This window comes from Sciurus vulgaris (assembly GCF_902686455.1).
Source record: "Sciurus vulgaris genome assembly, chromosome: 4".
Classification (NCBI taxonomy): domain Eukaryota; kingdom Metazoa; phylum Chordata; class Mammalia; order Rodentia; family Sciuridae; genus Sciurus; species Sciurus vulgaris.
In genome coordinates, this window is record NC_136464.1 from 184794885 (window position 1) to 184814657 (window position 19773).

Genomic DNA, 19773 nt, shown 5'->3' on the forward strand with positions numbered 1-19773 from the left:
CAAGGTTTTCTGTGGTGTCCACGCATTTTCTTTGGGCAGACAAAAATGAAAGATCACAAAACTGTGGATGTCATTTGAAAGGAAATAATGACCGTTTGTTAACCTGGTTGACCTGAAGCCTCACAGATTGGCTTTCCACCTCCTGTCTTCCACGAACTTCTTAAAGCCCCAGGCAGGTTATTAAATGGCCCAGCGTGGAACCACCTGTAAACCAGAGTGGAGTCTGGACTCCTGCTCGCGGGGGTGCGAGGGCACATGTGAGGAGGGACACAGAGCCCAGGAAATGGGAACAGAGGCTGCCCTGGCCCTGGGCCCTTCCTGAGCGGCAGAGTGCTCACGGAGAGCAGCCCCTGCAACTCCCCAACTCTTCACTCTGGCCAGTCCATCGACTCCTGGGTCGTCCTGACTGGACGGGGAAGGGATTTCTGATCTCAAACAACCAAAGTCCAAATGGCCCCAGGCTGGCCTGGAAGCAGAGGGCTGGCTGGCACAGGAGCCATGCGGGCGGCTGACGCTGCCCAGCCAAGGCACTCTCCATTCTCCATTACCCGGGCTTCGTGCCCCTCCCATGCCCCTTCCCCTGCAGGCCATGCCCCTGGACACACATACCCCTGCCACTCCCGTGATCCCTATTCCCATGGAGCTGCTCCAGGTCTTGTGTGCACCAGGTTCAATCTGTTCAATGTTTGTTCACCAAAGACATCTGATCAGATGGTCCAAATCAGAGTCAGTGCAGCTGAATGGCTTGTGGAATATGTGACGACCTCAATCCATGTCAGACGTCCGGTCACGAGTCACCTGTATCACGTTTAGGATCCAAGTCTAGAGCACATGCAGGAACCCACAGCCATCTTCAGGGGCGAGAGACTGATGTCCCAGCCTCATCGAGGTGGAAACACGAACCCAGGGCAGGAGATACACATGTGCCACAGCTGCTCCCCACGGGTCAGCTGTTGTGCCGCCGAGTCTGTCTCGGGGAGGCGTGTTCTCCCCAAGGTGAACAGGACCACAGAGGACAGGGAAGCTGTCCTTCTGTTGCACATCCTCAAGGAAGACAAGTAGGCTGGCTCTGAGGACCCCCAAAATAATAAAAGAGATCCGACCTTGAAAAGAGTTATGTGGAGTGAGGGCTGGCCCCCCAGCAGCCATGCTGGACACACATTTGCAGCAGTTCGGGTCCTGTTTCATGGTTAACAATTTTCACATGCTATTGTGTAGGTTTTACAATTTCCTCCTCTCTCTGAAAGCCTGGTTGAAGGCCTTCCGAGATTTATTTTTTGGTCACGCAATATGTGTGGCTGTGCTTACCCTGCATGCACACAGGAGCTAAGAACTCCAAATGGAACAGCTCTTGGAATTTCAATTTTCCGGCTTCCCAGAGGGAACACAATCTGTGCAGCATTTTTATCATCAAAATGTCATTGCACTGTTTAAAGTTTGTGTCTAAGGCATCATTTCTTTTATGATTTACCCTCTTAATCAGTTCATCTAATGACCGACAACATGTTTACCCTGCACTCGAGATTCCCTTAAAAGGCAGCCCGCCCCACACTCCTCCTTCCACAGGCTGCTTCTCTGCCTTGCTCCTCCTTCCCCTTGGGCTCCGCTCTCTCCCAGACTCTGACAGGACCACTACTAGATGCAGCTGTACCTCTCCACCTGCCAGGGGAAGTGCCCCTCTGCACCAGTCACACCCCCGTCCACTCCTGGAGCCACCTTGACCCACCCACTCCTCAAAACCCTGGTCTTTGCGGCAGGTTCCACCAGACTGGACTCTCCAGCCCATATTGTTTTGGGGGGGTTTTGTTTTGGTTTGGCTCTTGGCATCATCTTGAAGTTCTCCCTGCCTGTGACCTCGACTGGGGTGGTCAGTGACAGATGGCAGGGGTCTCCAGCTGGAGGCAGAAGCTGAGAGCATCTGAGCTGTGCCAGGAGCCGGGTTCTGTGCACATGGACAAGCAGACGGCGGGACAGGGAGGAGGCTGTAGAGGCCCAGGGCATGGGCACAGGGCGGGATGCCTGCTGGCCCTGCGAGGACCAGGGCTGCTCCAAGCTCTCCCGCCCTGGAACCCAAGTGGCAGCCCCCAGCCCCCACCACTGCCCACAGCCTGGTTCTTCCCCAAAGGGCCCACAGAGAGCATGTGGCTGCTCTGGCTAAAAGCCACCTGTCTTCGTGGCAGCTTGACAGTTTACCCCCAGTTCTTCCAACCTGTGACTCTCTTCTCATCCCTTCATGCCTTCAGCTTCTCCCAGGACCAGAGGACTGGCTAGGAGAACTGGGAGCAGTCCTCTCATGACTGGGCCCTACACCTCGCCCGGTCAGGGCACGCTGGGAGCGCAGCGTGCCTCCATTCCCCCTCCCACTTCATGGGGACCGTGCAGGAGGGACCGGGCTTCACAGGCCCTGCAGCCCCCGCCCAAGCCCGCCATAGAGCACAGGCCTTCAGTCAGCACAGGGGCCTCACGGGGCCCCGCACAGCCCAAAGCACGTTCTCTGCCACCTGCTGCCCGTTATCGTAGAGGCATTTCTCCTGGGACCAGGTGATTTCCTGAGTGGATTCTTTCTCTCCCACTCCAAGAGTTCTGAACTGCGCTGCTGACCACACAGTCCTGCCATCGACAGACTCACAGATTAGACATTCACCTCTGATTCCAACTTCCCAGCATGGCCTTGGCCACCATTTGGTCAATCGTGGACACTGGCTGAGCACCTGTTCTATGCCACGGTGCCCTGCCGTGCACTGTACCGGAAAGGGCACAGAGAAAGGGCCTGAAATCAGCGGGAAGACGGGTCTGCACACGTGCGAAGGCCATCAGTGGGTCCAGGAAACGTGGTAAGCACCAGACCTTTTACACAGACAATGCAGCTAGAGCTTGCCAAGACTGTCTTCCTCCGCCAGGGACTTGCCCAGAACCCTCAGCAGGGCCAACGTTCTGCCTGCCTCCAAGAGCCAGTGCCTCTGAGGCAGCATCAAGGGTAGCTCTCAGGGGCCAGGGTGTGGCTCAGTGGTAGAGTGAAGGCACTGGGTTCGACTCTCAGCACTTCACATAAATGAATGAATAAAATAACAGTCCATCAACAACTAATTATATACACACACACACACACACACACACATATATATATATATATATATATTTTTTTTTTTTTTTTTTTAATAAAAAATCAGCTCTCTTCCCACCCACTGCCAAGTTCAGGGGCTTTTGTCTACTTCAACAGATCTTCTACAGTAATCCTCCACCAAATTCCTCCAGACCATTAGTTGGTGGTACCCACCCCCCTGGGCATGTGAAAAAACTTCACCTGTGGCCTCCTTAAGCATGCTCTGTGCCCAGGCTCATTAAAATTTGCATGATTTCAAGGGTTCATGAACCCACCAGAGAAGAGAGGCCATGTTGTGGTCCAGAATGGACTATGATTCATTGACTCTCAACCTATCACTCTAATTTGGGGATAATTTATTAAATAATGAATAATAGTAATTTTTATTCAATAATAAAGTGTCCCTCTTATTTTTTGGTACAAGAGGTTGAACCCAGGGATGCTTAACCACTGAGTCACTTCCCCAACCCTATTTATTTTTTATTTTGAGACAGGGTCTTGCTAAGTTGCTGAGGCTGGCTTTGAACCTGTGATCCTCCTGCCTCAGCCTTCTGAGCCACTAGGATTATAGGCATGTACTACCACACCCAGCTACAGTATCCCTTTCCTTTTGTGTTTAATTTATTTTAACCAGAAAGAGAAGCTGGAACCACATGTTAGGAAGACCCAGCCTGGATGTTGGCCCGCTGCCTGCTTCCCAAGGGCTCTCTCGCATGGTCCCCCAACAAGGGCGTCTGTGGCAGCAATTCTGTCTGCAGGATCCCAGGCTGGAGGAAGGACAGGCGCTCAGAAGAAGACCACTGGCAGGCAGGCAGGGAGGGGCAGCAGCCACCAGGACAGTCATCTCCATGCAGAAGATGAGCAAGAGGTGGCACGCCCAGAGTAATTACCAACACACAAAGCTGGAGTCCCACCTGAGACTCAAGGGATCTGGGATAGTGAGAAAGGAACTAGCTGCTATTAAAAATTCTCAATTCCACCAGAGTGTCTCCTGAAGTATTTGCAGCCCCCTTCTTCAACTGGTGACCGATGCTAAATGCCATTCAAGGTCATCCATGAATGCCGTCCACCAGGCCACCATGGAGAAGGGCTGCAGGCCCGCCACACAGATCAGCAAAGCCCAACACTTAAGCAGATGGGACCAAGGGTGTGTGAACTGTTGCACAGAAGGGCCTGCCCTGCACATCTCTGGTGGTCGAAGTTGATGGCTCACATGTGTCCATGACTCTGGGGAGGACAGGTAAAATGTACAAGCTGGTGGCAGCTGCTTCTACCTGCAAGGCTATTCATGAGAAACACAATCTGATTCTTTTCCTCTGCCAAGCACAGTTTTCGAGTTAATGCCACTCTCTCACATCACACAGGCACATACCATGCCAAACCAAAATAAGGTGCATTACAAGGTTGGTGTGGCGTGCCAATAAGCTGTCAATCATCTGTCATTCTGACACAGGTCATATATATGACAGATATGGCTCAGAGGCAGCATCCCAAATTCATGACTATGTTTCTGAAGATGGTGTTCAGAACATTGGAACATCAGTGAATCTTACCTCTTCCTCACTCTGACACTTTAAGACGAGAAATGCCAATTAAGAAACCAAACAGGGCTGGGGAGATAGCTCAGTTGGTAGAGTGCTTGACTTGCAAGCACAAGGCCCTGGGTTCGATCCCCAGCACCGCCAAAAAAAAAAAAAAAAAAAACAAAAAACAAAGGATCAATCCTATAATTATTTCCCCCTAAAAGGCCCTGTAGTGTAATACAGAGATTTTTACCTTATATCATTTCCTCTTATTAACAGATTCTCAGTTGCAGGATAATAAGGTATAAATACTGCCCATCGTACAAGAGAATTTGCCACACTTTTTGCCAAGAACTTTGACCTGTGTTTTCTAGTTTAAACCACTGAGTATGTTCATGGCATTGGGTCTCATGTTTCTGGCTGTCCTAACTCACAAATTGGATTTCCTTTGCCTAGGAAGTGTGGTACACCTCCACCCTTGGAACAAGACTCCAATTTTGCCAGGTAGTGGAGGTCACAGAGCCCCTATGAGGGAGGCCAGTGCTGAGCTCAGGACAAGCTAGGGCTTTTCTGGAGCAGTCACGCAAAGCCACGGGCTCACAGTTACTCAGCAAGGTACACGGCATGGTGTCCTTTGCTGCTGGAGGCCCAGGTCGTGTCCCGGCCAGTGACAACAGCAACCCCCTTCCTCCCTGTGTGCCTTCAGCCCTCACACGGGTCCTGCTGACTTGGCCAGAGAGCAAGGCAACTTTAAGGCACAGGACAGTGCTCTTGCATCACTACTGCTGTGACACGCCCTGTCAACACCAGAGCACATTTGCTTTTTGAAGTCTCTCTCCCATTCCTGCATCTGGCATTTCTACATCTGAGGGCTGGTGGTTTTCCCATAACTAGCTTTGCTTAACTCCCAGGCAGGGTGGAGAACTGAGCTAACCCATTTCCTACTCTAGAGACATTTCAAAACTTCTATAAAATGGAGCAACTCTGAATGTCCATGGTCTTGTACATGTACTTTAGGACACAGTAAGTTCTACTTCCCAGGAAAGACTCTGGTTCTCTTCTTACATCTACAACTGTTTTAGCAAAGCTGAGTTTCTGAGTCAGCAAAGAGGGCCACCTTCGGACTTCTGGCTGAGCCTGATAAAAGGCAAGTGTTGTTACTAAATCCATAAATAATCATTAAGGATAACTCTTCTTACCTGTCTGCCCCCAAGCCTAGAGTAGTGCCTGACACAGAGAAGGTGTGCAGTGTTAACTGGAAGCCTGAATGGATATCATTTCTCACACACACACACACACACACACACACCTACAGTATAAATAAGTAATGCATGCATGTTCGCACAGTTTATAAAATCTCACCTTACAAGGCTCAACCACAGGTATGTTCACTGAATACACTCAATGAACAAAAGCTGTAACATCCCATAAATGATACTTCAGCGAAACAAGGCTCACATCTGACTCGTTTCCCTCAGACAGGCACAGAGGCAGCAGCGAGCCCAGTGGTGCAGTTGCGTGGAATTGTACTGCTTGGGGCTTTTCAAGAGGCCCCTGAAGGACACCTGCCAGCACATCTGGGTCTCCCTCTTACACGCTCTCTAAGAGCTCTCAGTGTTCAACCCGAGCTGAGCTCTAAGACGGTCCAGCAGCAAACGCTCTAACTGCTGGAAGCACCCTGAGGTGTAGAGGCATTTTCTATCATGGAGGCTCGCTCAGACTCTGGGGACACGTGGGATTTCAGCACAGGGAGCCCTACCACACGTGTGTCCCAAGCCTGTCTGTGCTCACACCATGTCCGCCACAGGTCCCTGATGTACCAAGACAGGGGGAAGGACTCCCAGGACTCCCATTTTGCAGGTCTTACTCAACTGTGACCTGTCACATGGGCCACCATCAGGAAGACCTCTACAGGAGATGCCGCCTTCTGCCCGGCTGTGAAATACCAAGCACCACAGCTGGAATCTGGAAGCACAACAGTGGTGCCACTAGGGGCAAAAGGCTGAGCCGTGCTTCATGCCATCTGCTTTTTTTTTTTTTTTTTTTTTTTTGTGCAGGGACGGAAGCCAGGGCGTCACACATGCCGGGCGAGAACCTCACCACTTACCACTGAGCCCGATCCTGGCCCTCCATGTGCTTCTCTTGGTTTTGTTTTCATCATGTATCAAAGCCCAGTTTTCCATCCTGGAATATTTTGGGGACAGAACTCAAAAATTGTGCCATAAAAACATTTACTTGTGTGTGTAACTATCATCACAATCCCAATATTTTATCAATTACTGGAGAAACTTATCTCACCTTAAGGCAGAGAGTGGTGATAAAAGAATGAATTTTTCAGGCTTCCTAGTCTAACTTATGTGTGAAAATCAAAGCCAGTACCGAGAGGTCAGTAAGGAGAGCTGACATGGTGAGCTCCTGCGACAGGGCGGCCTGGTGAGGGCTCACCCATCACCGTGTGTGAGCGGCCCTCGCAGCAACTCTGTAAGGGAATGCATCCCACCCCAACTTTACAGATGGGAAACTGAGGTACGGACAGGCAAAGAAGGTTGTCAAACATTCACTTGCTGGTAAGTCAAGAATTGACCCAAACTCCTCTGGTTCCAGAGTTTACAGTTGAATGACCCTCTTTCTAGATTCCAGAACCTACCTGAAAAATTTGGGAGGTCAAAAAACAACGGCTCAAGTGTTACTTTCTCAAAACAGCATAATATCTATCAAACCATTATTAAAATCATTCTGACTTTAACTTGGGCATTTATCCAAATTCAAAGTACAAGAGCAACTATACCCACCTGCACACTCTGCAACTCAGAGCAGAAGCTCAGCACACATACTGAACAAATTTTAAATGCCAGAGGATAGGGAGCTTGAAAGCTCTTACCTTGTATTTGTGCTTTTGTCAGTTCTTAGCCTTACTTGTCTTATTTTCACTGACGTAAGAAGGAGGGATCTTTGGTTACAAATTTGGTTGCTAGCCTAAAACAATGCCCAAAGTTATGCATGTCACAAATGATTTAGTTAAGAGAAAAAAAGCACATATCTTACTTAATACATTCATGGATGATGACCTCCATGAGAGAAGAGAAAACATCTAAAGTCAACAATAAATAATTTAAAATTATTCTTTTGTTAAAGTTTTACAAGTCTGAATTCCAGAGTAAAGAAATGCAATCTTGCTATCTTCAAGTATCTGGGAAAGCAAAATCTAATTATTACCAAGGCACCCAATGGCTATTTGGTCAGACTTGCTTTAACAAATTGATAAAAACCAGCTGGTGTTTGCATGTTGTTTATATGCAAAAATATTTGTTAAAGATAAGCTCTGAATAAGGAACAGGTCAAGAAAACAGCCCACTGCATGTCCCACGGAACTAAAAATGCTGGCCCCTGCTTATCAGTGAATATTATTGATTCTGAACCAGTTTTGTGTATTTATCTAAAATAGGTCTGATCCAGAAGCCAAGCTAACCATGCCATGGATAGTACTTTCCCGATTCCTGACCCATTTTCCTACTTGGGCAACTTTATCTTAATTTTATAGGCCGCTTCCTGACCAAAATTTAGGAGTTACTTTAAACCACTAACCCCAAAATGGTCTTTAAGCTCCAGGAAATGGATTCAGTGTAATGAGAGACAAAACAAATTCCTCCAGGGGGAGCGAGTGGCAGAGGCCCAGGAGCAGGGGCGGTGGGAGCTGCAGTCCCACCCTTGGCCGTCTCTACCCAGATGCCCTGAGCCAACCTCAGCAGGTGCCTGGGCCTGAAGCTGTGGCCTGAGGACGGCAGAACCAGGGCTTGAGGAAGATGGGACATGATAAACCAGACTGCCCTTTCCTGATGAGGAAGAAGGCTCACAGGGGACCAGGACACATTAGTCTCCCGGTGTCCGCCTCTTGACAACACCATGTGTGAGCATCCAAGACCTTCTTCCCACCTGCAACCTCCCAAGTGCACCCCATAGCTGAAACTGGAATTGCTGGCAATAGCAACAGAAAAGAAACTGAGAATGGGGGCTATTTCACATGGACGCCTCGCCTCAGCTGGAGGCGAGCCAGAGCCAGGAGGATGGCATGTCTCCAGGTGGGGCCACACACTGACCCAGACCCACCACACTGCTGCCCACGAGAAGTGGGGAGACAGGCAGGACCTGCGGTCTCCAGACCAGCAGCACCAGCAGCCCCTGCCAGATGCAGATCCTCGGGACCCCAGGTCCCCCAGGTGTGCCCCAAGCCCTGGCTAGCCGTGCTCCTTCAGTGGGCTTTTATGGTCCCAAGTGCCTCAACAATACCATCGCTCTCCTGTTGATGCTCAGAGTTTGCTTTTCACTTAACAAACAGAATAGTGCCCGGCACAAGACAAGCACTGCACAAACACTTTACAAACAGGAACTCCTCTGCTCCCCTAAACAGCATCATGAAGCCTCACACGCGAGGAGCCAGGGATGTATGCTCAGGGGCAGCGCTTGCCACCTTGCGAGGCAAGCGTGTCCTTGGACCCTCTCCTCCCAGGTGTATCCACAGGCTGCCACTGTCCCTCCAAACATGCAAGTGTGCATCTGATCCTTTAATTCCCAGCTTTAGAGATACAGAATTTTCTTTTATCTAGCTAATATTGGGACCTTGGAATTAAAATGAACCCTTTCCTCTGACAAACACAATGACCTCAATTTAAAATTCCCAAGTTAAGTATTTTCCAAATGGACCTTTACAAAAATGGGCCAAACTATAAGTTCTGTGACCTTTTTACCTAATAAAACTTTGCACATTTTAGTAATAATAATAATTCACCATGAATCAAGTTCTAAAGCAAGAACTTGCTTCGACCCTAGCGCTCTGATACGTAGCTCTCTGATGCGTTGATACGTTGCACTCTGTTCAGTAATGATTCTGTGACATTAAGATGTTACTGAGTCTTTAAAAATTTCAAAATGCAACTCAAAAATTAAAGCTAATTAGGAAAAAGCTGCTTGTGTTGAAAAATGATATTTTAAAGCTGATGCTCTTAGATGATACACTCCTGTGCTCACAAATAAGTCACTGGTTACATAAAGGGAGAACGATAAATTTTAAAATACACTTCAACTGTTTATATTATAAAAATAATATGGTTACTTTATGAAGTACATCTAAAGATTCAATAGCCAAATCATTCACCAATCAAATCAGATATTACTTCTTTAAGAAAATAAAGAGGGCCTGGGGAGATAGCTCAGTTGGTAGAGTGCTTGCCTTGCAAGCACAAGGCCCTGGGTTTGATCCCCAGCACTGCAAAAAATAAAAATAAAAATAAAGAAAATAAAGAAAAAATACTGAAATAGTTACCACTGGGCATATCTGTAACAGGTTGAAACAGGAAACAAATACAGACCTAGAACCTTCAAAATGCTAAGGCATGAGTGTCAGGGGTGATTTTTCCTTCTAAAGTGAAGTCTGAGCTGGCCACCTGCCGCCATCTTCCCAGTCTACATCACCCCTAAGGTGGGAGGTGCTGCAGGCAAAAGTTTGTGGAAATAGCTTTCGATACATTGAGTTACAATTTGAAACACTGGGGTGTGTTTTTTATACAGGAGTATCTTTATTTTCTAAAGCAGAAACTCAACAAAGATTTTAAACAATTTTAATCAAGAGTCAACTAGATATCACGTCTCCAGATGTTCTGCTGAGTTAGACAGCATCCTTGTCAATCAGCTAAGCTCTCCAAGAATGGGTAACAATAAGCAGCTCCTCAAGTCATTGTGCATTTGATGATCTGGGAATAGAGCAACTGGTTCTTCCAATTCACAGCCAGTGTCTCTTGCTGTTACCTAAGAACAAGAATGTCCAAAACAAACCTACATGGCATTTAGTAAGAAATAATAGCAATTCCAAGACTCTGAACAAAGAATAGAAGATGAGAAGGTGGATCACTCCCCTTTCTCTATTGATACAACCAACAGATACATCAAAGTCTGTGCCAGGTAAGATATTTCTTTTCTGTCTGATTTGTACATCTTCATATCTTCTACCTTACCACAAACCAAGTGAGCACAACTCAGATAACAAAGTGTTCTCCTACTGTGCATGCAGATGGAAAACCAAACCCAGCAAAGTTTCCACAAAGAATATTACTAAGTCATGGAATAAACTATTTACATAAATAGTCCAGCATTGTGTATATTTCCAACTCGTGTTTAGTCTGTGGTAGACTATCTGCTCTAAATTCTAATTTCAGGGGAAACACCTTCACTTGGCATCCTCCTCCTTGTATCCTCTAATACCTTAGGGATGAACAATGTAACATAATTTCCATGAGCCAGTAGGCAGCTCAGCCAGGGCTCCCCAGGGGATCCTAAGCTAATGGGAGCAAAAACATCAGAACCAATTATGAGTAATTAATTCATGATTTCCTCCTATGTGCCAGGCCCTCTCCCAGACACAGTCAGGGTGTTGTTTAAAAAAAAAAAAAAAAAAAAAAAAATACATCCACAAGTGTCTTATAATTGGCAGGGGCAGGGGTGTCAGAACCAACCCACCTAAGACAATGCCATGCCGGCCACGTGGCAGCAGTAACAACCAGCCTTTCCCGAATGCCTGCTCCCTGACGGACAGCAGCCCACTACCACCTGAAGGTGTCCGTGGACATCGCCATCATCCTTGTTTTATGTATTAGAGACCTGGGACTCAAAGAGATCACATTGCTTCTAGGGGGCAGAGCAAGAGTTCAGATTTAAGTTGGATTTTTAAAATTCCAGACCCTTAATATTCTCCCACACAACTCTGATTTTAGAGGCCAGTGCATGAGGACAGGGATCTGCTTTAAGAGACTCCAGAGAATCAGAGCAGGAAAAGAAAAAAAAAGACAGTGAGGTGAGGGAGCAGGAATAGTGACTTCCACGGAGCACAGATCCTGCTTCCTGACAGGCACCAATGTCGCCTATTGGGAGAAATGAGCAGCAGGCCAGATAATTAGATGGATCCTTACTGTGGAGGGAATGCAAAGCCAGGGTAGCCATGGTCAGATCCAGGAAGCACAGGGTTAGATGTCCACAGGAAGAAAGTCCTGGAGAGGACAAGAGCGGAGAGGAGGGCAGGCAGGAGGGCTGGTGGCAATCCTGGCACAGCAAGAAGACCTGGGGTGGGCTCAGAGCTGCAGAAAGAGAATGCCAGGCCAGTCCTGGAAGTATGTAGGAAGCAGTGGGAGGAAGCTTTGTGACTAAGGAGACCTGGGGTCAGAAAAGAGGGAAGCCTGAGGCCTCCAGGAGCAGCCTGTCTCTGGGCTCAACATCAGGAGACAGAAGGGACCACGGACAACCGAAACCCAGGGGATGTGAAGGCTGTCGACCTCAGTGAGGGTGGCAGGTTCACCTCTGAACACCTGGCTTCATGTGAGATCAGAGCAGGCAGCTGAGGTGTTGTGTCCCTGGCAACGGGAAGACATTGGGCATCCTGTGGATTCAAGAAGGCAGGTGGCGTCACCTTCCCAGGGATGACAGGAATCAGGGAGAGAATGTTCAGAACAAAGGCACACCCACTGCAGGGCTTAGGGAGAAAGAAGGTCACAGAGGAACAGAGAGAAAACCAGGATGGACTCACGTAGGTGGACAATGGAGGGCAGCACAGGATGGAACGAAACATTAACTCAGAGCAATCCCCAGAGCTTCAACACCTCAAAGAATTCCCAGTGCAAACACGCTGGGATGCTAACCCTTTGCATTGTATGTACAAGAACAGTAGAACTACGTCTTTCTATTGTTCCATAGCTACATTTTTTTAGTGACTGATTAATAATAGCAGGAAGAACAATGCTCTAATGATATTATTTTAGGCATTCTATTGTTGCTTTTGCTTACTGTATCCCAAGAGCTCAAAATACCAAGCCTGTGAGAGACACTTTCATTAGGTTAATCCTTTCTCGGTGTCAGGATCAACTATTGTTCAGCCTTACAATTCATCCAAACAAGGGGTGTGGTGTCTTCCATTCTTGATGTCCACCCCACATCTACAAGGATTTGTCTCTCATCATCATTTATGGGCTCCAATTCTATGCAGAATCTTTGCTCACTCTTCACTAAATAACCAAACTTGTTAGGCCATCTTTACAGTTTCCAGAAATGTGCCGACAGACTTGTTAATGAATAATGCAGGGTTCATGAATTCCCTCATGTCCTTACCCCAGCGAGGGGAGGTTTTCTGGGTCAGTTCCTGCCGGCACTCCTGCCTGGAGTCAGTCATCCATATTTAACTTCCCCAATGCCCCCATGGAACTGCCCCCTGGAGAGAAGAGACAGACATGTTGGAGGTGGACACTCCTTTATGTCACTCTTCTCCTGTACCTTGCCCCTCTCTTCTCTGCCCCTCTGAGATCAAAGGTCGGCCATCAGATTGTTAACAATAGAAACAATGGCTTCTGGTATCTCCAAGGCGGGAATTTAAGGTCATCATTCAATGCAAAGATCCTTAAGCGTGGGAGGGGAAGAATCCTGTAACCTTGGAAGGATGCACCATGATAGGATGCACCACGATAGCACAGGCAGAAACAATATGCTGAGCTTCCAGCTCCTGTTTCTTCCACATATCTCAGAGGTGGACTGTCCTCCTAGAAGCTGCTGTGGATTCCCCGAGCTGGTACTCCTGTGCCCTTGGTTTCCCTTGATTGTGGCCTTGACCAGCCTGGATTCTATTTGTCTGTCTCTTTCTCAGTATTTCTCACCAGTCTGTGACCTTTCTGGTGAAGAGAAAGGGTGTTTGTCACTCCCTGTCGCATGGTCAGTGCCTGGCTGGCTGGGCAGAGCATGAAGGCCGTGCTACAGATGCCCATGTGGAATAGACGAAAAACAAACAGGTCCACGTAAGGAAGGTGTGGGTCTTCCAGAGAAACAGAGGCATGGGATTTGAAGAGTCCCCCAGCCACCTGCTTAATAAAAGCATGAAATGTAGGCTCCTCTTGTCCCCAAGCACACTCATTCTGCATGCCTGCGACTAATCTGTAGCATCACTACCCATGCAAGAGCCAACCCTGACAGACATGGAGCTGATGTGCCTCATGTCTTCTGGTGGGGTTCAGAGGCCTTCTCGAGCCTGGGCCCCTTCCACACACAGAAAGCGTGAAGGCTGCTGTGCTCCAGTCCCAACTTGGAACTGCTCGGAAAACAGCTCCTCCTCTGTCACAGTTCCCCGGTCCATTCTTACAAGGGAATTAAATCTCACTTTGTTTGAGCTCTGGGTCATTCGGTCCCAGGAGTGCTGACAAATGGTCAGGAGGTGACAAGATTGCCGAGCAGGCATCCACACACTTAGGGAAAGTTCACATTTCTAATCCTGAGAAATAGTTTATTAAGATGGATCACCCAGAACCAGTCGGAATGGGAGCTGGAGGCTATGGAAGGGGGGCTCATTCAGCTTAGGATACCTGCATGACCACAGCAGAGATACCTGTGGTCAGAATCATGGGGCATGTTTTTGTCTCTGGCCTCTGCCTATTCCTACTGTCTTGCCTGAGAGAGAAAAATAGGGAAAAGGAGTAGGGGGGAGTGTTTTAGGTGTAAGGTAAAAATCAACGAGTTGAAAATCCACCCATAATAAAGGAACAATGTGATCATAGCAGACAGGGTCAGATACAAAGCAAACAGCCTTTCACCCAGGAATTTAAAGCACAACCCAGACTGGCACACAGTAGATGCTACAGATGCAGGTGAAGTGGGACTCAGACACCAAAGAAGCAGGTGATCAAGAGGCATGTCTGCTGACTTCCGAGTTAGAATTTGCAGCATCTTTCCACTCAAACTGCATTTTTTAAGTTATATTTTACTTGGATTAAGATAGACATTATTTCAACATTTTGGTGTACCTAAAGATGTTTTGGGAAGGAGGCAAATAAAATGTTATTGATGTCATGAGGGGCGAGATGGATTTTAAAACTGCAAGAAATTATTTTTAAATGGATTTTCTTGTAAAACCTTAAGTTTACAATAAAATGCATATTAATTACTTTTCTCTAATTCCGCCAGGAAACATACAATGTAATGACGATTTCTGGGAGGTAACTGGTGATGGGAGTGCCCACATGCAAGATTTCCTAAGACAGTCTATGATTCCTTGAGACAGGGAGCAAAGCTAGGGGCTAGGAATGCACTCAGCCCTTAGAGAACAGCTAAAGGGGAGTCAAATAATTTCAAACTCAACATTGAGTTTGACTCTTCAGGTAAGAAGAGGAGTTTGTGCGAGTGCTTCATTCCTTTTAAGGTCCTGGATGTATGAGAAGCCAGCTCTCACAATCAGCTTTGCTTTGCTACCACTGTCAGTCAGAAAATCTAAATCCAAACATTGGTTCATATTTCCCAACAGAGAGCATTCCCTGATTTGCCTTGCCATGGGGCCTACCAATCTTGTCTTAGAAGTGTTAAATCTTTTGATCAACATTACTAAGCCAAAATAAAGGATTCTGGAGCCCACTCTTTTGAAAGTATTTTTGTCATGATTACAGAGGGGTGTTTAAACAGCTGGTGATGGCACAGGGCGAGACCAGGAGCAGGGAGAACAATCTGAAGTTAACTGCTGACGTAATCATAGTGCTCTCAGTACCCAGTGAAGGAGCTTCCCTGGTAGAGGAAACTCAGTTATGAGACTGTGCATACAGTTTATTCTAGTGCATAACAGTTAATAACTTAAACACAGTGAAGTGGAGTTACTGAACACCATTCTCCCAGAAGAGAACTGAAATTTTAAAAGAACAAAACCAAGGGCAAGACTAAGAAAAGCTAAAATTAAAAAAAAAGTAAGTGTGAGAAATCTGGCAAGTAGCAAAAATCATTTTTAGCATTTGAGGGGAAAAAAATCAAAATGTGCTTAGAGGCCACACCTCTGGCCTCTGGGACTGCTGGGCTGTGCCACTAACAGCTGAAGCTCTATTCTCTGGAGGGGAAGGGAAAAAGGAAAGAACAGCAGTCGGTCCAGAGTCTGACTCCTGCAAACAGATCTCCAGAGCCTTTCTGGGCAAGCACATAACCAAAGGAAATGAAAACTAAGCAAACAATTTGTGCACCAAACAATGAGAAGGAGTTTCACTTTAGTTTCACACTCAAATACAAATATGGTTATAATTTTAAAACACAACTAATAAAAGGCAGCCAGTCGAGGATGGTAACTTTCAAGCTGGATGTACCGGAGAGCCCATTTCTGTTCTCGGCGTGCCTTAGGCTACACAAAAGTCGTGGGAAAGCAAAGAGACAGCTGTTTCCAGGCAAAGGGCCCAGGGCTGTTCAGCCCCAACCACCAGAGTCTCCAAACAACGAGAAACACACCCAAAGCCCCACACATGTGTGGGGTTCTGAGCAGCGTGGGGTGCGCGGGTCCACCCTTCCAGCCCCCAAACCACTCTAGCACCCAGGGCAGGTGAAGGCGCCTAGGCGCTGAACTTCTCCCCGATGCGGGTTCAAATCCCGCTGACTCCTGGACACCCTTATCCTGCCGCGGTGCGCTCTAAGTTTCTGGTCCTTTCCAAAGGCCGGGAGAACTTCCCTAACTCCCGTACCAGGACCATAACAAAGGAGGCATCCGTAACGGATGCGCGATCGCAGCCCACAGGGAGCACCAGCCGGACCGGCCAGAAGAGTGCACCTGGGTGTGCCACGCGCGACCCCTGAGGGGTGAGTGGGCGGCTGGCGCTGGGCGCCGGACAAAGGCCTCGCGGGGAGGCCGGGGCGCAAGGCGGGACGCCGGGGAGCGGAGCCGGCCGGGGACTCACCTTCGCAGCGGCCCGGCTGCGCTCCTCGTGGAGCAGAAGGGCGACGGGCAGCAGCAGCAGCCAGACGCCGAGCCGGGGCCCCATGGTGGCGCGCCCGGGGCGGCGAGAGGCGGCGGGGGGCGGCGGGGGACGGCGGCCGGGCGCGCGGGGGCCGCGGCGGGCAGCTCACTCTCGGAGGGCCGGGGTGTGAGCGCTGCGCACCGTCCCGGGCGCGGCGGCTCGGAGCGGAGACTTGCGCGCGGCCGCTCGAGCTCAATTTGTTGGCGCCGCCCCCTCCCCTAGGCAGGGCGCGGGCGGCGTCTCTAAGGGGAGGACCCTGCAGCGCGGGTGAGAGGCGCGGGAGCGCGCAGCTCGGGGACTGCGCTGGCCGAGAACCGGGACGCCAGGGCTCCACACTCTGCACCCAGGGGCTCCAGCGTCCGGATCCCCCGCGCCTTGGGTCCGGGCCGAGGACGGCGAGCAGACGCCCGCGCCCCCGAGTCCGGCGCCCAGCGAGGCGGGCCGCGCGGCTGGTGTGTCGCGGCGGGCGCTTCTGGAGGGGCCGATGCGCATAGGCAGCAGCCCCTGACGATCGAACCCGAGGTGAGAGCGACCGGCAGGCGGCATGGAGACCCAGGCCCCAGGGCGCGGACTCCGGGCTCCGGATGCGGGCTGGAAATCCGCGCTTCTCTGCTTGGGGGTGGGAAGGAGGAGAGTCGGGGAACCGTAATCGCGCTGCCTGGTCTAAGTGGGATCAGTCAGGGCTCATAGGGAAGGCCCCCCTTTTTCTGTCCCGTCGTGGGATGACCTCTCATCACCCCTGCAAGGAAGCCGGGGGCGCACCGCAGAGACGGAGGCCCGCGGCTAGGATGCTCTGCCTCCCCACCCCCTCGCTAACCCGCTTTGTCTCTGGCCTTCAGACTGGGAGAGACGGAGCCAAGCCGAGAGAGGACGGACTGGGACCATGGGCCAAGAGCGGTGCGCGGCGGCCGGCCCTGCCTTGCGGCGGTAAGCGACATTCTGCCTGCTCCCTCGGGCCGGGCGCAGGGGGCCCTTGCAGGTAACTTTCAGAACTGACAAGTAGGGGCCCGCATTCACTTCACTCTCCACCCCCTCTCATGCAGGTGGCAGCTGCTGGGGGCCTTGGCAGTGGGGTTCCTGGCCCAGAGCGTCTTGGCGGTAAGTACAGCTCGGCCTTTGCGCCTTTGGATTTGCGCGCCCGCGAGGATTAGGACAGGCGCGTGGCCTTCAGGAAGGCAGCTCGTCCGTGCCCACCTGAGGGAGAGCGCGTGTGTTCGTTGGTTGCCTGTCCTGCAGCTGTGCGTGGCAGGCGGGGCCCTCTCAGGAGAGCTCATGATTAAAAATGTAGCCTAAGGCATTCACTTCTTGAAGGAGAGCCTTGGCCTTAGGAGCAGGGGAAGAGTCAGTCACTTGGCAGTAAACACGGCCCAGGGGAGGCAGGAAAGTTACTGTGAAATCCTGAAGTTGGCGTCTAAGCCCTGGCATGGGCAGAGGGGTTTTGGGTTTTTCAGTCAGAGTCTCTGGGGGAAATGGGCTGGACTGGGAGGAGACTACCCTGTCTTTTTAACAGTCCTGTGGGAACAATGGAAGAGAAACCCATGTTCCTCCTGGGGCTGGTCTGGCCTGGGGTGCCTGTGTGGTTTACCGGGCACAGCCCCTCAAAGACCCCCACTCAAGGCAGGTCTGCCCTTATTGCACATGGTTGGTTACACAGTGGAGTCTTACACATTTAATTTAAGCAGTAGTCACCACTTCATTTTGCTGTTACATTGGCTAAGACAGCACAGGTGTGGTGGCCTCCTCAGGAACACAGTGTGTAGAGGAGAGAAAATCAGGGGCCCTTGCTTGGTGGCTGCACCCCCTTGCTTAGTGAGTGGTGGAATGAAGACCTGTTTCCATAGCAGCCAGTGCCCTGGAGGGGTCCAGGAGACCTATCCCCGCTCTCCAGGGCTCCACCCTCCTGGAACACTCAGTGGAGTAACCAAGTTTGTGGTTCCATTTACACTGTTATTTTCACATCGTCCTCTCCTAAAGCAAAACATGCAGAGGGGCTAAGGCCTGTGAATGAAACCACTGCCATCAGAAAGAGTCGCCTGCTTCAGTTCAGGGGCCAAAGTAGGAAGGAAGCGGAGGAGCTTGGAGGTTTTGCCCAGTGTACACTGGGCCAGAGTGTTCTTAAAGCTCGGGTCTGCCTCCTTCCTGTTCACAGTGAGCAGGGAAGAACGTAGATATCAGCCAATCCCATTATCCTGAGGGTTCTTGCGCACGTAGCACTTGGGAGACTTGGCCCAGCTTTATATGTACCCCCACACAAACACATGGGGAGGAGTCCCTCAGAGAGTGCCAGGCAATGTTCAAGGGTGCACCTTGGTGTGCTGGTGCCCAGGCCCCTGACCCCAGAAGCACCATTGGCATATCTAGGTCTTCCTGCCTGAAGATGGTGAGTCCCAGAAATTCTTACTGGGGGCAATCCTAAAACTAGCAGAAAGGGCTCCCTATCTGGCAGCTGAGGCACCAAACACAGCCTGCCCTTCTGAACCTCACCTGTGAGCCAAGCCTCAATTTTCACCCTTTGCGGGAGTGAAGGTCCCCATTTCATCTTGGAGACCAAGTGCCCTTCTGCTGGAATACAGCTCCTGTCAGGTGCTATGAACTCACCCTCAGTCTCTTTGACCCTTGATCCTCTATTGGGACCAAAAGCATGCACTGCTCAGAACTCCCTAAAGTACAGCCCTTGGCTGTACAGAGCAGAATCACCTGGAAAAGCTAGGTAGAAACTCTCATTCTGCTTCCTATCCCAGGTCCTCTGGTGGGACTTTGTAGGGTGAAGCCTGGAAGTCTGCATTCCCACATTGTGCCAGAGTTCGGGAGACATGGGACTAGAATATTGAGTTGAAAGGCAGTTGAGGTCACTTGCCAATTTATTTCATTTCTCTGGACTTTAGTTTCTAAATCTGTAAATAAAAAATTGGTAAATATTTTAGTGATTTTACTAGTGACGTTAACAATGTGCTGTTCGAAAGGCACATGCAGCTGGTTAAGTTCAACAATGCGTTGATCTTCTACTTGCTTCTTATTGACCAACTTTAATAGCTGTTACTCATGAAATAAATCCCTTGATCCTATACTACATTCATTAAATTCCTCTTAATTGTGGCAAATTCAGCTCCTCCCCTGTTTGTTGGCCCCGCTTAGGAATCCTGGCTCCTTGTCTGTGGTATCAGGACTCTTCCCCAGGGGTGTGTCCATTCAAGGAAAAGAGCTACAATTGTATCTTGCAGAGCATTGTGCAGAAGCAGCTGAACACGTTAGTGAAAAGCCTAGGTAATTATTTAATGAGTGTTTTCTGGGTGCCAATTTGTGCACATTAATACATCAAAGCCTCCCCAGAAAGCATACCTGAAGTAGATAACTTATTACTGCCATT

General features: G+C 49.6%; 2 protein-coding genes across 2 annotated transcripts in view; one reads left to right on the forward strand and one right to left on the reverse strand.

The window, feature by feature from the left end:
* The window catches only part of COL4A1 (collagen type IV alpha 1 chain), a 135232-nt gene extending 118656 nt beyond the window's left edge, over positions 1 to 16576 (reverse strand). Inside the window, exon 1 of the mRNA XM_079138044.1 lies at positions 16347 to 16576. Coding sequence (XP_078994170.1) covers positions 16347 to 16430 — 84 coding nt within the window. The 5' untranslated portion in view covers positions 16431 to 16576. The remainder of the gene's footprint in view (positions 1 to 16346) is intronic.
* Positions 16577 to 16676: 100 nt separating this feature from the next.
* COL4A2 (collagen type IV alpha 2 chain) overlaps positions 16677 to 19773 on the forward strand; it is a 152412-nt gene continuing 149315 nt past the window's right edge. The window contains exons 1-3 of the mRNA XM_079138043.1: positions 16677 to 16928; positions 17246 to 17333; positions 17450 to 17504. Of these exons, the coding sequence (XP_078994169.1) occupies positions 17290 to 17333; positions 17450 to 17504 (99 nt within the window). The 5' untranslated portion in view covers positions 16677 to 16928; positions 17246 to 17289. The remainder of the gene's footprint in view (positions 16929 to 17245; positions 17334 to 17449; positions 17505 to 19773) is intronic.